The sequence below is a fragment of the Notechis scutatus genome, chromosome 2 (genome assembly GCF_049901735.1).
Source record: "Notechis scutatus isolate UNSWTSFEM ecotype Mainland chromosome 2, rNotScu1.2, whole genome shotgun sequence".
Lineage (NCBI taxonomy): Eukaryota > Metazoa > Chordata > Lepidosauria > Squamata > Elapidae > Notechis > Notechis scutatus.
Window position 1 is genome coordinate 168,273,841 of NC_142010.1, and position 20,665 is coordinate 168,294,505.

A 20,665-nucleotide genomic window follows, 5' to 3' on the forward strand; every position below is an offset into this window, starting at 1 on the left:
TGACAAGAAAGAAGGGAATCCTTGGTGGTTTGCTTTTGGAGATTTCATTACCAGAGTAGGTAACATCTTCAATGCTCCGTCAAGAAGCAGCTTGAAGAAAGCAGCTGACAAAAGGAAAATTAGGCATTCACTTTTCCTGCCACAACATTTCTATCCAAGGGTGCTTTCCAGTGAGAAGGAGCTTACCAGACTAATATTATAATAAAGTCTAACATTTCGATGGCTGCATATTTCAAAAGAGGTTTATGAACATTCTATTAACAGAAAGAAAATATTGCGCTAATGTCAGTCACTGAAATACATTTAGGAACTGGGGAGAAAAAGGAGAAGGATCAGTGGAAGTCAAAGCTTGCATTATTTATTTGTACCTTCGTATTAACAGAAGCCTAAGGGCCCAGCACGGCAAGTTGAAACAGGCGGTGTGCAGAAAATATCTCCAATCAAAGGAGGCATGCAAAGTTATGGCAAAATGGGTAAAAGGCAGAAGCAGGACAATTGTGAAGGCAAACTTTGGATTGAATGTCAAGTGTGATTAAAACAGTTGGATTCTAGCATTGGGTGTGTCTCCATATGCATGTGAGGGAGAGATAATATCCTTGAGGGTGGGGGGATTGAACAGCAAAGTGACAGCCGGAGGCTGCAGTTGTAAAACCATTGCAGGCAATGAAGTTACTGTGCAGTCACTGGAGGGAAAAGATACATGTTCCATTCCAAGGAGTAGAAAGTGTGTTTGAATTGCACATTCCAGGAGGAAAGCATGATACAAAGAAGAAGTGGGTGGGAAAGTTATCCGCTTCTTTTTCCTTCAGGGATGTTATTTTGACCAGTTTCCCTGCCACTCCTCCTCCATCTCCTCCTCTGTCATGCCTCCAGCCAGAGAAGAAGCAGAAAGCTTGGTCTCTGCTCTGAAATGATATACTTTGCTAGCCCCTAAGGAGAAGGTGGAAGTAAAGGACCCACAGAAAGAGAGAAGTTTTGCAAAGAATTCAAAAGTGAAATCATGAGGACAACTCCACAGGTAGGATGGAGCCCACTTTTCTCCCTCTTTGTTCATCTCATTTTAGGCATTTATCTTCTCAGGTATTAGATGGTTTAATTTGAGAACTAAAAGATGTGTTGCTAAGTCGCTCCTGATATTAAGAATGAAAAGATACACTCTATCTCTATCACTACCACCACACAAATTTTACCAGCTAAAATGGAACTTGTGTTTGTGTTTTTGTGTGTATATGCGTTTTTAGGGCCAGACTTAGCTCTCTAAGACAGAGAAATTATCAGTTCAGAAAGCAGACAGGTTTTTTTTAAAGCTTGGATCCAAGATTATTTACAGCCAGACTCAGAATTGGGGAGATGAAATTACACATCAAAAACTTTCGGTATATAGCAGCAACGTATCTATTTTTAGAAATTAAACATAGGGCATTCATACAAAGGCTTCCTCTGCAACAAAATTTGTATGTGTATATATATATATATATATATATATGAAAACGAATGTAGGACACTGTTTCCACGTGGTGATATCCATTTCCCCATGCTCCACCGAATAACAATTATGTCTTTTTAAGGAATTGAATTTTTAATATTCTCTACTTAGTCCACTGCAGATGTGTAGTCATTTCCTAAATATTGAACAACAACATTCCAACAAGTGTTATGTACAATTCTTTTTGAAATGTAATGATATGTAATGTAATGAATCATCTTTTGCGGGGGGGGGGGATGTCTGGCTGCACTGATATTGGCTTGTCAGATATTTTCATTTACAATAGTTGACCTCCACCCCACCCCCACTTGTATATGTTGTGCTGGATTTGTTTAAGCTAAACATATTTTAAACTAAGATGAATTGCAAGTGGTAGAGATTGTCCTTAAGAAATATGCAAACAAATACAAACTTGATGACATTTTTTTTTTGTGCTTGTTACTTAGATAAGTCACACTTTAGGTTAATTATTTAATAACATATGTTGCAACGAACACTTTTTTGATGATAAAATGCATATCACTTACCCCTGTGTTTTTATCCACGGGACAGCCTATTTTGCCTGGTTCCCAGTTTTGAAGCCAAACTGGAAAAAATAGTTGTCTTCCTTCTGTCGGAAAAGTATAAACAACTTCTAAATCTTTTAAATCAGAACAAATTGAAATGTGCATGAACTACAGCATAAGAAAATGCTAAATACCATAGGATTTACAATAGGGACTTATGAACCACACACTTCAATGTCTGTTTTCTTTTTAGCTAAAACAGAAGACAATTTTAACATAGGCCAGATCACTATTGAGTATTATGTTTGCCAAATTTCACAGAGCATTGTGTCATGGTGACAGGCTTAGTTCCTGGTGACTATTTGGACAAATGCATGTCAACTTGATTTGTCTTTAGTATTAATTCACAGATCTTCTAAAAATATTCTTGGAGTTTTTATATGCTCAATATTATGAGAATGTAAACATTGAGAGTGAAATTAGATCATGTGATGATGATCTGATACATATGGCAAAACTCAAAACAACATTAATGGGCTTTTGGGCAAAGGAAAGAAGAATAACAAGGAATTAGAACTAATGCTTGGGAGTAAAAAGCAGCAAAGAAGAGTTCATGAGATTAATTTATTCATCTGTTCCTTAAACAAAACAAAACAAAACAAATCTTTAAAACTATCCTATAAACAAGTTTGACAAAATACTGTATTCCCATACCGCAACTTCTAATGATGAGAGATGGGAAATAGTAAAGCAAATTGTGCTGTCCAGACAGTTTATAGTTAGTTAGGAATTGGGAGCTGTCCCCTTCACGGTAAATGTAGTTAAGGTACCCTGGGAAATGTAGTCCATGTCATGTGGTCACATCTGTAATCCTGATTGGTCACTGAATTGACCCTTGGTGGGTTGAGGGAGGTTGCTTCACTCTTGCCTGGACCCCAGCAGCGTGCTGGTGCCTCACCCCCTTGATCCTTCATTATGGGGATGAAAAGAGCACTATCCTTTTACACTATGAATTCAGCTATGCAAAGATTTGAACATTGAGATGAATCTCGACATAACCGTGAGTTATATATGAGGATATCTGATGAATCAATAAAGAAACTTTGTATGGAAGCCTTTGTAGAGTTTAATCTGTCTGCCTTTATATTCAGCTAGTAATTAAAGGACAGAACAGTAAAAGGATAATGCTCCTTTCATCCCCATAATGAAGGATCAAGGGGGTGAAGCACCAGCACGCTGCTGGGGTCCAGGCAACAGAACACAAATAAATAATTAAAATAACACTTATTTTTCCAATTCTCTTCTAGCATCATTTTTGAGGTACAATATTTGATTTAACCAATGATAATCTGATTGTAAAGGACATTCCAGTTAGAGAACAAATCTGACATTATTGAATCAAGCATTCTCTCTTTACTCTTTTCCTGCCAAGGTGATTTATTAAAGCAAGAATAACATTTGGCAAGGGCAGAGCTCCTAAACTTCTGATCAAAAGTGGAATTTTATCGAGAATTTCGTGTCAGAAAAAATTAACCTTGCCATTTTACAGAATACCAAAAATAACACTGAGCTGCAAAGTTCAGATTTCACATAATGATACAGACTTCAAAAAAATGAGAAAACAGCTGATTTTTACATGTATGACATTCTTTTTTTAAATTAATTGGAAATGTTGCACAATATTCAATAAAGTGAAGAATATTTCTGTACAATGGATTTGCTTTGATGAACTGTTATTAACACCTAAGGCTACATATATACTAAAGTTACTTTGACTTGGAAATTAGATATAATTACATACTGTTTGCATCTTATGTTAATTCTGCCATAATTTCTTTAATGAGGCTAACTAAGTTTTGTTTTGGCCTAGCTCCAAATAAAAAAATGTAAGGAAGCTCCTTACTACCTTTGTCATTGTTTTAGAACTGAATATGATAAAATAGGTTTTCCCCCCCTTTAGAATGACATGCCCCAAACTTCCCAATCCAATCCTAACAGTTGGGAATACCAAATGTTTCAGCTCCAACTCCTATAGAGATCACTAGATTGAAGATTATCATACATATATGATCCAAGTACTATTGTAGGCTGCTTCCATCTGCTGATTTAACCTTGGTTACACCAAGAACCCCAGAAAGTGGTTCTTCCAAATCTTTTCCCTGAATCTTTTATTCCAGGGATCTGGCTATCCTTGCTTTATAGGCCTGCATACAATGGCAAGAGTTGAGGATGACCTGGAAGCAGTGGTGGGATTCAAATTTTTTTACTACTGGTTCTGTGGGCGTGGCTTGGTGGGCGTGGCAGGGGAAAGATATTGTAAAATCTCCAGTCAGAGGTGGTATTTGCGGTTCTCCGAACTACTCAAAATTTCCACTACTGCTTCTCCAGAACTGGTCAGAACCTGCTGAATGCCACCTCTGCCTGGAAGTGATTATGTGGCTGAAGGTTCTAGGTGGGTCTTGGGCTTGCTGTCTGCATACAATAATAGTTTTCCTCCTTTGTCATCTGCCACTCTCTCTATGATTATATCAAACAGACTTATATCTGCAGAAACAATATGTAGCACAATGCGATATGCTGAATTCAGATTTCAGCTCTAGAAAATAATAGAATTATGTAAAAATAATCGTGATGGTTGGCTTACAAGCTGACAAATGTTCAGGAGATGGTTTGGTAAACAGACTGTTCCAAGTTTCTCCATTATCTATGAAAAGGTTCAGCTCTTTGCTACTTCATAGAAAAATTGTTAGAAAAAAGGAGTAAGATTCTGCAGTTTCTGCCCTAAAATATTCAGGATGCTAATTTAGTTCTGTATGAAAAATATTTTTTATAAATAACTCAAGGCAGTGAAGATACATAATATTTCTTTCTGTTTAACCCACAACAGTCCAGTGAGGTAAGCTTAACTGAGAGTGAGTGACTGTCCCAAAGTCACCCAGAAGGCTTTCATGGCTAGGGAAGGACTAGACCTCATAGTATCCTGGTTTCTAAGTCAACACCTTAAACACTACATCTAACTTGGCAGAAAATCATGCTGAAAGTCATATAGTCTATCCCTTTCAGTTCAAAATATTAATGAAAGTGCTCTGAGTTTCTGACTTGGAAGAATTACCATGGGTTTGAGACAATTGCCAAAATGGCAAAATAATTTAATTATTGATTTTATTCTTTTAAAAAAGACAGGCATTATATGTGGTAGGACAGACTGTAAAGGAGTCAGGCCTATAAGATTCAAGTACTTCATTCTGACCTCCGTATTATACTAGTAGTGATTCATACAGGTGACTGTGAGGTATGTTTGTTGTTGGCAAATTTGGGCCAGCATATCCTTTGCTGCACTTTCATTAATCTGTACACGCAGTGGTGGCTTCAAATTTTTTAACAACTGGTTCTCTGCCCTAATGACTGACTGAGTGGGCATGGCGAGGTGGGCATAGCTGGATGGGTATGGCTGGGTGAGCATGGCCAGGATGTGTAACAGCACTCAGTCTCCTGCAGCATTCTGCCAGTCAAAACGGGGCATGGGGGTTAATTACAAAATGTGGGCTTTGCTTTGTGACATCCAGATTCAGTGGGCAAGAGGTGTGAACTGAACACAGAAAATACACTTTTGTTTGGTTATGAAGAAATATCCCCAAAGTCACTAAATGTAAACTGACTTTTGGCTACACATCTGTGTACATGTTGTTTTTCCTCTACTTATGCCGTAAGCAGAGGTGGGCTACAGCCGGTTCTCAATGGTTGAGGCGAACCGGTTGTTAAGATTCTGCACAGTTCGGTGAACCAGCAAATCCCACCACTGGCTCGCCCTGCCCCCCCCACTCTTCCCCCACACCCCCATGCCCCCCTGTGCCCCCACCCCACCCCCTGGGATTGCTATTCAGGGTGGGAAAGCTGCAGGAGCATGACTGGGAGCTGCACTGATCAGCTGGGAGGCAGTGAATGAACCTGCAGTGCAGATCAGCTGGGAGGCTGACACCCCCTGCAGCCCAAAAGAAGACCATGTGACCACCAGTTTTTTAAAAAGTTCAGTCAGACCTTCCAACTTCATGAGATCCCCCCACTGAGAAGTTAGAAGGTCTAACTCAGGGCTGTCCAACCTTGGCCCCTTGAAGCCTGGCAGACTTCAACTCCCAGAATTCCCCAGCCAGCAAAGCTGGCTGGGAATTCTGGGAGTTGAAGTCCGCCAGGCTTCAAGGGGCCAAGGTTGGACAGCCCTGGTCTAACTGAACTTTTTTTAAACTGGAAGTCACATGGTTTTCTTTTGTTGCCCTATCCACAGGAGAACACAGCTGGAAGGCAGGTTATTCAGGGAATGAGATGGGGTGGAAGTGAGGATTTTGCATTATGATTACTCATAAGTAAGTAAGAATCAGTAAAAGAGGAATGGAAAAATCCCTATCTGTAGATCAGCGTTTTTCAGTCTTGGCAAGTTTAAGATGGGCGAACTTTATGCTGCCTGGGGAATTCTGGGGATTGAAGTTCATGCACCTTAAAGTTGCCAAAGTTGAAAAGCATGGGTCTACACAAGAGCTCAGGATTTTCCATTCCTGTTTTATTTAGAGTTTGGTGCAATTAAATAAATCAGTTGTGGTTTTCCTAATAAATAGTGATTAAAGCGATATGAACCATTACTGGACTTTTTGTGAGAAACTGAAATTAAAAGTTGATCTGGGCTTTGATGATTAGATATGGGATTATGGAAATAATATAGGCAAGTGTTAATCTTACAGTAAGAGTTTGATATATTTTTATTTATATGTTTACCAAAGAAAGTTGGAAGTCATTCTTTTTTGGTTTTCCTTCTTTTTCTCTTTCTTTCTTATACTTTCACTCTTTTTCTTTCCCGAGCCTTTTCTTTTTTCAAATCTGTTTTTCATTTGTTCATCCCTTAGCTTTGTATTTTTTGATGTATGAAGGATCAAATACTCAGCCATTATAATTCTACATTCCTTATTTATAGAAATCATACCAAGATTTAGAATGAAATCCACTGGGAGCCATCTCATATAAGGCAGGCTCTGAGTCTCTTTAACCAAAAGGCGTTTATTGATAGAAGAGAATATTTGTAGCTCAGGGTTGAACTGCGGGGCCCTTGGTGCTCTCTGAGGATGGTTTTCTTGCAGATGTTTCATTACCAAACTAGCTAACATCACCAGTACTAGAAGGGAGTGGAGTTTGCTCTTATTTTCATATACTAGTGGATTAACTTGTCAGTGTTGATCAGTTGCTTCACAAATAGTGTTTTGATTGGTGCCATGTCTTTATCACCTCAGGCAGAAAAGGGCTATTCTCTGCACCCCTCCATCAAATGTTCTTTAAAATACAGTTTCCCCGCATTCCTTTAGGAACCTCCAACATGCAAACGCTGATTACTCATCCTAAAATGAATCCTCTTTACTTGAAGCTTCAACATTTGCTGTTGGCTGGGAAGATGTGTAGCTAAAAGTCAGTCTACATTTAGTGTACATCTGATTTTGGGGATATTTCTTCATAACCAAATAAAAGTGTATTTTCTGTGCAGTTCACACCCCTTGCTTGTTGAATCTGGATGTCACAAAGCAAAGCCCACATTTTATAATTAACCCTCGTGCCCCGTTTTGACTGGCAGAGTGCTGCAAGAGACTGAATGCTGTCACATCCACTGGCCATACCCCTGGCCATGCCCATCCAGTCACGCCCGCCCAGCCAGTCATTAGGGCAGCGAAAAAATTGTTGTTAAAAAATTTGAAGCCCACCACTGACTGTAAGCTGCTGTTTCTCAACCTCAGCAATTTCAGGATGTGTGGACTTCCACCCCAAGAACCTCCCCAAATCTTGAAGTTGCTGATGTTGAAAAACACAGATGCATTTGCAGTAGCTCTAAAAAACACCAGGGTCCTTTGCAAGTGCATGCCTTCCATTTAATTTCTTTTCATAGTGAACCAAGTCTCCAAATTAAGCTCATCTGCCAGTGATTTCATGGAGACATCCATTTTGTTTTCTTGTTAGAACTATGGGAGTACTGTGTGCATATGTGTATATAGATATATAGTTTAGTTAATCATTTTCAGGACTATGCCCTGTAAAGCAATTAGATACATCAATAATACCCCTTTTAAAGGAGAGTACAATATTTGATAACTTCATAAACCTGTTTGGTTTGCCTTCTGAGATAATGATGATTGGACTTCCCTGTAAGATGTACCCCAGCTTGGGCATTTAGGAAAGTAAGACCGTTGACTCCATTTGAAGTGAAAGACATATTTTTTACTAAAGCCAAGTGGTTACAGTGTGAGCAAACCCAGATCTGAGGTAATTTTCCTTTCCCCCAAGCCCTCCCCCATAATTATCTTGTGAGTGTCCAATAAGGTTCAAATTTGTAGCTGTTTTGGTAACAGTTCTAAAGTTTGGCGCCTCTCTGGGGGTGTTCACATTCCATTCCCATGCTTGTGTCCATGAATTGGTCAACCATCAGGCTGCCATCAAAGCAAATCAGGGTTAGCTGCTTTCCAGTCTAGCTTGCAGCCTTGGTGTTTCCTGGAAGTCAGTTACTTAAAAATCAACCAAGTCTGATTCTCTTAATTTCTGAGCCAAGACATGATTGTCCAGGTGTTAATACTTGCTGTGGGTTGCATCTTAGAGATCAACTTATTGATTATGACACATGTTTTTGTAATCTCCACTTTAATAAATGCAGGTTGTCACTTTTGTGGCAACAGATTTGACAGGGTTGCTTCTCTAAAAATGATTGATGAATGAAGACTCTCAGTAGTATGTGTAAATTGATTTGAGGTGATGTTATGAAAGTTTAATTATGAAAGTTGTTATGCACATTCCATCTGGAGTATTTGATATGACAGGTGTGCATGTACTACCTGAAGCTGCTGACTATATCATGTGATGCCCAAGGTTGTATTAATTTTTAAGTGCTCAAGTATGAGCTTGCAAGGTTCCCTATCATCCAATTTTTAGAGAGCAGGAAGTGTACGAAAGAGTTAAAAAAAGAAAGAAAAGGAATTTAAAAATCCTCAAATGTATTTCCCATTATCTCTATCCATATTATGACACTTTAGTTCTGTTGACTTACTACATTACATCATACCCAAACTGTTTCATTCTGGCATTTGTTTACTTCCATTTCTATTTCCACCCATGCTCCTATTTACCCAAAACATTTCATTTCACATTAAATAACCCCAGCTTTGAAGACCTTAGAATATATCCCATTTGTTGATAAATTTGGTATGTTAGAATTGTACAATGTTTATTACATATTCTCAATTTGCTTTAAAAACTTATACTATCATCCCACCACTAATTCAACTTTCCAGAATAAAAGATTATCTTTGTGAACTAAATGGACTCATAAGGACAGGGGTGGTCTTCAAAAATTTTAGCAACGGGTTCTCTGCTCGGTTGCTGGGTGGGTGGGACTTAGTCAGTTTCCTGCACCACAGCAAGGGAGGGGGCATTTTTGCCCTTCCTGGACTCTGGAGGTTTTCCTCGAGCCTCTGGGAGGGTGAAAATGGCCTCCCCGGACTCTGGAGGCTCTCTGGAAGCCAGAAACAGGCCCATTTCCAGCATTCCCAAACTTCCAGAAGGCCCATTTTTTGACCTCCCCAAGCCTCCATGTGCACCCTGCACTTACCTGCATCCAAAATGGGCTACGTGGGGATTCCTGGGAGGGGTGGGGTGGGCGGGGCCAGCCAGGAGTGGGATTTGGGGGTTCTCCGAACTGCACAGTAGCCCATTCCTGCATAAGGACCATTGTAAAGATAATATGAATTAGACAGTTTAGTCATACTGTCATATTGTAATGGCATCACTACAAGCAATGAGTTCCCAAACACTGAAAAATGATAAAAATAAGAGGCCACATTTAATTAAAAATTGACATTCTAAGTCCTGAGTATTGCTATTCATATAAGATTCACACAAATAAAAAAGAAGTGATTCTGCCTTAGAAAATCTGAAGTATTCATAGAAAATACTAATTGTATGTTTCAGTGAAATACTAGCCATTTTTGTTAATCTTGATATTGGTTATGTTAAATATCAATGCAATATGATTGTTTTTAAACCATTCAATCATATTTTAGAATAGAAAATAGTATTCAATGAAGGATTATTATATAACTGCCCTTCTTATATTTGAGTGTAGAGAATTCATGCTGAACTACTACTCTTGGCCTCCTCCATTTATTCATTCACTCATCATCTGTGTTTTGATACTTGTTACCTGATTTTCAACTGACTTTAAACTTCTCCTGATTTGGGTTCCTGGGTAAGAATTATTGTGGTCCTGTCTACCCAAGGAAATAACTTGTTGCTGTGCTTCTCTGATTCCAGAGTGATGAAGGCCCAAGAAGGACTGTACGAAGATGTCATCAAAGAAAATCCCTGTTCCTTTATGTTCTACTCTTCATTGCTGTCATTGGTCTTGTGTTAGTCATTCTCTTCTCCATCATTACATGTGATCTAGGTATTAGAGCTTTCCTTTTTTATTACTTATTCCATGTTTGCTCATTTAAAAACTCTCCCTTATCATTAGTTCTCTCCAGGTTAACCATAAAAATGAGTGATGAAACCATTTTGTCAGATTGAGGGAACAAAATAATGCTTAATTAAATATGAAGTTGCTTCATAAAGTTGCTTTAGGGTGGTTACGATGACTAAAAAGTATGGAAATTGTAATCCTACACATAATTCTGTTCAGAAGTTTGTTGGGATTCTAGAAGTGATCGATTTTTAAAAGGGGGTCAGTTGTTCCTGGTAGTGTATAGATGCTCTGTGTATGTATATCTTACAGAGTGTATTTAGATGAAATGTTAGCAAAAAACTGAAATAAGCTTTCCTTTGGGCTATTATTCAGAGCAGCATGACAGCATGAGAAGGAAAATGGGGGAATCAGGAGCTTTGATATTTACTTACTAGAATAATAATTTGTATAAATAAAGATCTTTACTAACTAAGATCACAGAATTGTGAGAAAAGTTGCAGATATTTTTGCCAAGTGTGATTATTGTGTTACGGAAATCTTATCAACTTCCACACTCCCAGAAAACTCCCAGAAAACTTTTTTATCTTAATGTTTAAACTGCTTTTTGAAAATACCAAGATCCTCCCATTTATCATAGTTTCTCAGTGAAGGTAGCAATAATATCAAAATATATTTGTAGAAAGCACTTAATACACAATTAGTCATATTTTCCTGTAATACTCTACGTATCTGCAACAGAACATCAATGATGTACTCTCAGCTCACACAGTTTGACACTAAGGTTCAATAGGTTTAGCCACAGGAACCTCATTCCTACACCCAGACTCTCTGCAATGGGCACAGACTGAATTTTAAAAATACAGTCCACTATTGTACAATGCATTGTCATACTAAAACATAGCATCAACATATCTTAAAATATTCATGAAGTATTCAGTGCAGAGGTGCTATTCACCTATTTGGGCGAACCGGTAGTGGTTATTTGCCATGGGTCGCCGAACCGGTGGCAATCCCCGGCTGGCCACGCCCCCAACCCGATCGCCCGGTCGCTCACTTGCGATCGCTCTCCTAGCTTTCCCTTCCCCACGTCCTCTTTCTCCCCGGGGGAAAGGAAGAAAGGCATGGACACTGCAAGTATCGCTTTTCCCGTGTGAGTTAAAGTGTCGGGAGTGAGAAAGAGTGCAGTCTGACAGAGGGGGTGGGGGTGAATTGAGCCTTGGAGCACTTTTGCAACATAAAAGAAATGCATTTTGGAAGCAGGTCTTTTAAAAACTTCTCCAAGGATTTCCCATGGACGCTGCAAGTATCGCTTTCCCTTTGTGAGTTAAAGTGCTGGCGTGAGAAGGAGTGCGGTCTGATAGAGGGGGCGGGGGAATCCACTCAAGCCTTGAAGAAATTTAAAGGAGCTGCTTCCAAAATGCTTGTCTGTTAAGTGCTCTCTGTGTGTGTATGTGTGTGTGTGTATATGAGAGAGAGAGAGAGAGAGAGAGAGAGAGAGAGAGAGAGAGAGAGAGAGAGAGAGAGAGAGAGAGAGAGAGAAAGAAAGAAAGAAAGAAAGAAAGAAAGAAAGAAAGAAAGAAAGAAAGAGGAAGGTAGAGAAAGAAAGAAAAAAAATAGGAAGAGAGAGAGAGAGATAAAACTCTGTGCTATTATTTTTAATTGTTCCATTATTTATCATGTGTTAATAATTTACACTGTCCCTACACCTAGAGTGATTTTTCTGCCTTTCTTTTGCCCAGGGCTACCACATATTTTTCAAGGTTTACATGCATTCTTTGTCAATAGTCCAGAGCATAAAATACACACGTGTTTAACAAGAGTTGAAAGGGACCTTGGAGGTCTTCTAGTCCAACCCCCAGCTCAGACAAGAAAACTGAGGATGCCAAACTCTGAGTAGAAATCCTGGGAAAGGTGTCAGAATAATACTTAGAAGGGACCTTGGGGTGAACCCTATACCATTTCAGAGAAATGGCTGTCCGATCTTTTCTTAAAAACTTTCAGTGATTGAGCACCCAGAACTTCTGGAGACAGGCAGTTCCACTGGTTAATTGTTCTCACTCACAGGAAGTTTCTCCTTAGTTTTAGGTTGCTTCTCTCTGTTCAGTTTCCATCCATTGCTTCTTATTTGCCTTCTGCTTCTTTGGAAAATACATTGTCCCCCTTTCTTTGTGGCAGCCCCTTAAAAGCCTGTTGCCTATCACACTCTTGAGTAAAGCATGTGAGCCATTTCCTCCTTTCAGTGGTCCATGAAAGTATGTCTATAGTATGCAGATAATAAAGTCAAAAAAGGTGAACAACATTTTTACAGAACTATAGATAAGTTGAGGCTGGGTGACAAGGAATGGCTGGGAGGGGAGGGGCCAGGTGAGCCACCCCTTGATATGAGTGACATCGAGTTGGCCACGCCCACCCAGTCACATGACACTAAGCCACACCCACCCAGTCACATGACCACAAGTCACGCCCACCAAATAAGCCACACCCATAGAACCGGTAGTAAAAAAAATTGAATTCCACCACTGATTCAGTGTAAATATTTCTCCTTGGTGTAACTCTAGATATTCAGTTTTTTTACTACCTTTTAGAAGTTACCATTTCTCTGATGCTTCATCAACCAAACAACATTACTGAAGCTTAAATATACATGGCCAAAATATATAAGAAAGACCTTGAGGAGGGAGTAGACAGATGATAACAAATTCTATTGTAGATTATGCTTAGTCGTTTATACTACCATTCATGATACGGTGTAAGATATATTGGTAGGTAATCTAGCCTGATTTATGTCATGTGACTTTTAAGGAATTCTGGGAAGCACATTCCAAGGGAATAAGTTACTTACGTTTTTCTGAGCAACGTGGAACTTAGCTAGAAAGAACAAAAATATTCAAAGGAAAAATTACACGGAAAACATCCATGAATCAAATTGCTTCTTATGGAATACTTCAGTAGTTTCCACCCTCCCCACCCCACCCCACACTCCAGAGATTACACCCTAGAAGGCGGGGAAGAATTTCAACACAATCTTAATTTCATTTCCTCTCTCTCCCCCTCCCCCTCCTTTATCTAAGATTCTAGACCAAGAAATCAACTCTGTTTTGCCTTGCAGGCACTGATTTTAAGCTGGCTCTTATGTGCTCTAAGGAATTTTATTTTTCCTGATGTAGAAAGTTGTACAAAGAAATGTATATATGCTATGAGTTTTCCTGCGGTTATAGTATAAAACATACTTTTCGGTAAAGGCAAGATAATTTACAATTCCTCCTGCCATGTTTTTCCAGAAAGCTGCAATACTGCATCCTGCCTTGTGCTCCTGGCTAGACTGCAGGAGGCTCAGAATGGCACTATTGATCCTTGTGAAGACTTCTTCAATTATGCATGTGGCAACTGGGAGGCTAATAACACATTGGACATTGATATACCCTCAGTGAATGTGTTTGATGTACTTTTGGAAGAAAATCATCTCATCATGAAGAAACTTTTAGGTAAAGGGACAATACATATGGTTACTTCTATGGTCAGAATCCTATGCAGATATCTGGGGTGAGGGTGGGGCACAAGGACCCGGAACATATTCTAAATAGGACTGCCAGTAGTCATAGCATTAATGAACATATTGTGTGTAACAGGGCTGCTACCGGTTTGCACCGGTTCTACCGAACCGGTAGTTCTGGTGAGCACCCCTGCCCTTCCCTGCCCTATATTTCCCTGGTTTTTTAGCTCAGTTGAGTCACGCGGCACAGCAGATTGCCGCACCTCAGCTGTTTTATTCACCAGTGCTGATACAGAAGGTAAGTTTTTAAGCTTAAAATGGGTGTTTTTTGAATGCTGCACGTGCTCGCAAAGCAAACTGGTTGCAACCACCACTGCATATATGCCCAATTGCAGGTATAACAACCTGCAACAGAACAATTTTAAAAGCAATTCAGATGGTAATTTTTTATTTGGCAAGAGTATCACTAGATAACATTTCCTATTCTTTTGATATAAAGGAATTTTTTTCTAAATGTATCCAAGGAGGGGTAAGAAGAACTTTTAGCTATCCTTTTCTATAAGCATTCCCTTTAAATCTGTTTATTCTTTTGAATCTATTATTTATTCTTTAAATCTTGGTTTATTCTTAGTCATATTCGACTGTGAATCCATAATTTTAGAGATTTCTTTTTGATTACATTATTTCATCAAGTGTTGTTAAGTTTGATGCACAAAGCATGATTCATTTATTCATCCACTGCTTGCTGTGTTATATTCTTTCTTCTGACTGTTAAAAAAAGTGATTGGGTTCTGTTAGTGATTCAACCAACAAAAAAGTTCACTCAAATTGTATCACTAGTTTGTCCTCGTGGGATTCTGGGATGGTGATTATGAAGATGATCATGATTTTAATGAATAGGTTCTGTGGAACGAACAGGTTTGAAACCCCTTGCAGTGTACTGTCTCTCATTAGCCATTTGTAATGACCCTAGTAACCCATAGTTTCCATATATCATTTCTGCCAGTTACCTACCTATAAGAAACATATATTCTCCTCTCTTCGCCTAATTTTTTCTTGACTTTTCCTTTCTCGATTCTGCATATTTACCATCTTTGCTGCTTCTGTTTCTCTTGCTCCTTTCCACTGAAGAAAAATGATAGCCATCTCATCTAAGTTTAAAAAAAACAAACAATTTCAATACAATCAAAAAGAGAACTTTCAAATGGGAAAAGATCTCCAATAAAACATAAAGTATTCCAAAGGCCAAATTCAAAAAAGTCAATTTGATACTCTTTTTGAATGCAAAGAGAACAGACTGATAAAGAAGAATATTTGTAGTTCAGGGTTGAAATAATGCTCTCTGAGCTTGGTTGTTTTCTTGTAGATGTTTCATTACCCAAACTGAGGACGTTACCTAGTTTGAATAATGAAACACTTGCAAGAAAACAACCAAGCTCAGAGAGCACCAAGGACCCCTCAGAGAGAACAGGGACAATCACAACTCAAAATAGGTCCCTCATGTGAGTTTTTAAATCAAGCCAAATACTTTTCCTCCCAGTAGGACGCTACTTAATAAGTCCCAGAGCAACTGCATTTTCTCTATGGTATCATATCAACTTACCAATTAATACAAAAGTTTCATCTGTAAAAACATAATATAATGAGATAACATTTCTGGAGGTCTTTTTGTAGAATCCAATGTCTCATATTTAGCCATATTCAAAAGAAAGATAATTATGTAAACACAATGGAACCAAATTAATTCAATTAAATCAAACTTCAATTTCTGCAGCCATAGTATCTTCATGGTGCTTCTTCGCACATGCATTCTTCTTTCTTGCTGGGTCCTTCTTTGCTCTATTTTTTCCCCCTAATTTTATTTATTTATTCCATTGAAATAAGTAGCCTCAGGAAAAAGAAACCTGAAATACCCCATGGCCTTTGTTAAGTTCTGAGCGAGGAATGGAGGCGAGGTCAGAGTGATTTCTAACAGCTCTTTATTCAACACTGCCTTTGAAGCAACTGAACTCCCTGGCTGACACAGCTCCTTTTATAGGAAACTGTTCAGCCAAACAACCAATCAGGAGAGAGTATTTTCCTGCTCCAACAGAGGACCAGAATGAGAACTTCGACTGACAACTATATACTATATACAATACATAACAGCCTTAATTTTAATTGACTCATTTTTTTCTGGCTTGAATATCAAGCCATCTTATATTTCTGAATGTGGAAATATACTATAGATGGAACCCCTTCCATGGCTGGAGAAAGGGTCATCACCTCCATTCCCTGACCAATAAAAGCAAATGGGAATCTAACACATCTGAAGGAAATGGTTGGATAAAAGTATTGTACATTATGTCCTAATGCAGTAAAGCAGACATATGAATGCAAAAGCATATGGAGATGCTCATCTGTTTTCTGTTGAACTCATGGATATAACCTCAATATGGTTTGATTTAATAAACTGAATACAATTTAAACAGCATGATTTAAATTAAGGGTTATTTCTGCCAGCCAACCAAACCAATGTATTGGTTTCACTCAGATTCTTCTTTTCAAATACCACCTCTTAAAGTTGATTACAAATAAATTAAATTGCTGAAGAAGCACATATCGAAATAGAAAGCACCATTATTGGAATGACAGAATTTTAGCTGTGTTTCACTATGCATTTTATAGCTTGTCATATTGAAAGGAATTTGGGTTGTGTCACATTTTTCAAAAAATAATCTCCCAATGATCTTGTTGATTTTAATTCTTTCTCTTGTTCAGAGGAGCCACAACTTGGGACTAATGGCTCAGCAAAGGAGAAAGCTGTGCGGTTTTATACCTCTTGCATGAATACGGATCAGATTGAAGCTCAAGGTGCTGAGCCTTTGAAGAAGCTCATAAATGAGGTGATCACTGTACATTAAGGTGGATGTCTGCTTTTGCCCAGGCATAGATGTATTCTATTATAAGTTCCATCTTCTTCATATTAGCATTGAACATAACAAGTATGATCATTTACTTTCTGGCCCAGAAATTCAAATAATTGATGGTTGGTTATCGTGTTCCTATTTCTTATTGACATATATCTATAAAATATAAAGATTCTATCCTGCCCAGCCTATATTTCTGCCCTTATTTTCTGTTGCTTCTTAAATTCTGTATCTACTTACATTTATTTCTCATTGCCATTATTTCTCCCTTATTTGCTATTCTTAGGTTGATAGTTTCCTCCTTTTTAGAATGTCATCTCTCAGAGCTTAGTGGCTGCAATCCATCATTTCTAAAATGTACTCAATTTGAAAGATTTAAATTCAAAGATGTAATGATATGTGGGAATGACCTTGAGAGACAGGGAGAAGAGCCACAGCCAGGGAAATAGTTGGATAAGGGGCAGATTAGCCCAGAGCAGGAATGTGGGTATTGCAAACATCTCAGAAGGAATCCTCCTTGGAGTGAGATTCAACCGATGTAACAACTGGATTGGTGAGCATGCGTGCATTTACTACTGACCTTCTCCAGCAAACTCTGTGTGTTAAACAGCTGACGTGCAGCAATCTGCTGTGCTGCGTGAATCAGCTGACCTTGAAAACCAGGATATAAAGCACAGAACAGAGCCAGGGTGGGCAGGTGGGCCCAACAGCTGATCATCGGAGCAAACCGGTTTGCTCACAGCTGATCCTTGGAGCTATTGGTTCACCCAAACTGGGCCGAACTGGTAGAATCCCACCCCTGGATCCTCTCTAATTTCTCGGACTGAATGGCAATGGGGGAGAAATGTACTTTCACACTGGTAAGATTCTGTTAGCATAACCTTACAACAAAGTAGAATTAGTTCATCTGGGTGCATTTCTTGTCTGGACTAACTTGCAAGGTTGATGAAAAGTTGGTAAGCCTATATTTCTAGTTAAGGATAAACCCATACCTCCCTTGTCCCTGGGTTCATTCAAACACATTTTGAATTGGAAAGAAAGTTGCTGTAGGAAGAGGAGTTGAATGACAGCAGCTTCATATCTTGCCATTTTTCTGCTCAGGGTACCTTGTTCCTGCAGCTAAAAGAAAATAAAAAGGCAGCATAGAAGCTCTTTTGCTCATACTTGCATACTTATGTATATACTTGTATATACTTGCATATTGTGAAGTCGGCTTCAAATAGTATTTGTGTGTGTGTTTTGACACTTTGAACAAACCCACTTTAATCTGTTGACTCATAAAAATTGAGTATGAATAAAATAATACTCTCCATGGATGTGAAAGAAGAATCCCTCTTGAACACAGTGATTCAGTGACGATATTTTCTTATGTGATGTGGGCTTTTCTGCTCATTATGTCACTTCTATTATTTGTTTTCTTTTATGGCTAGCTGTTGGACATATTACTATGATGATGTAGCCTTGGACATACAGTTCTTTCCAGATCTATTTTTCTAAACCTTTCTTAAAGGTTTATTACTATTAATAGGCCAATCACAGCTCTAATACTACTGAGTTTTCATAGTTCCTTAAAGGCAATATCCCCCCCTCCGCCCCGAAAAGTCATCATAACTTCTATATTCAGCTCCCATTCTTCAAATAATACAATCTCAGCTAGGGAAAATGCATATATGAATCATCCCATAGGAACGTCTCCTTCATTTTTATATTACTTTCTGGGCACCAATATAGCTATAAGCCACTGATCAAGTGAACAGGGAAAACCAACAGGAGTTTGCAGTGGAATTCACATGGATTAATGATACATTTGACATTTGAGAAGGTAACAAATAGAAATAAAATATTTTTATATTCATGGTGAAATGAAGGTGAATGGCCCTGACTTTGCTGCTGTGTTTTGTAAAAAATGGGAGATATAACTAGTGCAAGCAAATGGCACTAATGGAAGAAATATTGCAGTTGAGTGAGCAAGGGACTACAGCTGTTCAGAAGATAAAACAAAATTATAAGATTAAATAAAGGTGTATTACAACAGGAGTCAGGAATGGAAGCAACTTTCCCACGGGAAGAGAATCAAACAAAGACGCAAATTGAAAGGGAATAACAACAAGAACAAGAAAGGCAGAAGGAATAATGCAGGACAGAACTCAGAAATGGTGTTCTGGTAACAACAAAGGAAATAGATTAAATATTCTAGGGAAGGAAAACTGGGGTGGACTAAGCAAATGAGTGACTAAAACTTTAAAGAGCAGAAACATGCAAGAGAGCTTAGAGGAGAAAATTTTGTTTGGATTGTATGGTTTTGAAAACAGAAATTAAGCAGGAGAATTACTTACCAGTTTCTGCCAATCCAGTGATTTCTTCATTGCTAATATATTATTCAAACAGCCTATGCATGACACCCGTGTACATTGACAACACAAGATGGAGTACACAGAACTCAAATCAACTTTATAATTGGTACAAGAAAGTAGAAAAACTCAGCTGTATCAACAAAAATATGAAAGAGTTAATATACAAGTTACAGGTCAAAATAAATCAGAAGAACAAAGCCAACTAATTTCTACTATATGAGCATATAGCCTCCATTTTCAATGAGAACATCAAGGATCACTTTGAAATCCAAACCTCATTAATAGAGAAATGAAGGAATGATGGAATGAAATCAAACAAAATGTTAAATACAGATGTGAAAAGAAACCTCTCAAAGACCAAAAAACAAAAGAGACCAAACTAGATGTCAGAACAAAGAAAATTGCAAAGAAGGGAAGAGAAGCTAAAGTCATGAAAGACAAATATCTCTTCAGATCTTCTAGAAGAGACAAGAAGCAATAATATGACACCTGTAAGAATGTGGGACATGGAAACAACAATAGAAAAACAGGAACAGTTTTTCAAAAGATCTCTGAAGTCCGAAAGAGTTTCCAATTTTGAAATGGTATGCGGGAGGACACCAAGTAATTGATACCATAGAAATTGATTTCCTGTTTTACAAGAATCCCTAGTACTAGCAGATGAAGTTAGATCGGCATTCTTGTGATCACCTAGTTGGAAAAATATAAGAACTTATGGAATAACTATAGAAATATAACACGCAACAGAAGAAGAATCAGTAAAAGTTCCAATGAAACTATGTCAACAAATCTGGAGAACAGACATTGTGCAACAGATTGGAAAGAGTCAGTCCACATACCAGTAACCAAAAAAAAAAAAAAAAGAACCTTAACAGAGTATGAAAAATATTACACAATAGCCTTAATTCCACATAATAGCAAAATAATGCCTATGATCATTCAACACAGATTTATTTCCTTCTATGGAAACAATCATTTCCTTATATTTGTTTCCTTACATGGAAAAGGAGATGCCAGAAGTTCAAACTAGTTTTTAAAAAGGCCTAGGACCATGAGATTATTATTGTTGGAGCATAATGAAGAGAAAAGAAAGCCAAAGAGGGGGAAAAAATCAATATGTGTGCTTCACTGACCATAGAAAAACGTTCACCTTGCCAGTCACGAGAAGCTGTGGAATATTCCATAGCTATGAAAGGGGGGGGGGGTTTCAACCTATTTTCCAAAGCATCTGAAGGAAGAACAAAAAGCAATGTATGGAAACAAATCAAGGAGAGAATCAACCTAGAAATAAGGAGAAATCTCCCGACAGAACAATTAATCAGTGGACCAACTTGCCTTCAGAAGTTGTGGGTGCCTCACCACTGGAGGTTTTAAAGAAGAGATTGGAAAACAACTTGTCTGAAATGATATAGGCCAGTGGTAGTTAACGTTTTCG

The 20,665-nt window shown here is 38.3% G+C and overlaps 1 protein-coding gene across 3 annotated transcripts in view; it reads left to right on the forward strand.

Moving 5' to 3' along the window:
• Positions 1-613: 613 nt before the first annotated feature.
• Positions 614-20,665, forward strand: part of KEL (Kell metallo-endopeptidase (Kell blood group)) — a 46,557-nt gene continuing 26,505 nt past the window's right edge. The window contains exons 1-4 of one of the 3 annotated variants that reach the window (XM_026686193.2): positions 614-1,018; positions 10,324-10,456; positions 13,756-13,959; positions 16,728-16,852. In XM_026686193.2, coding sequence (XP_026541978.1) covers positions 1,001-1,018; positions 10,324-10,456; positions 13,756-13,959; positions 16,728-16,852 — 480 coding nt within the window. In that variant the 5' untranslated portion in view covers positions 614-1,000. The remainder of the gene's footprint in view (positions 1,019-10,323; positions 10,457-13,755; positions 13,960-16,727; positions 16,853-20,665) is intronic. The other 2 variants (XM_087957331.1, XM_087957332.1) reach the window with 2 other exon arrangements.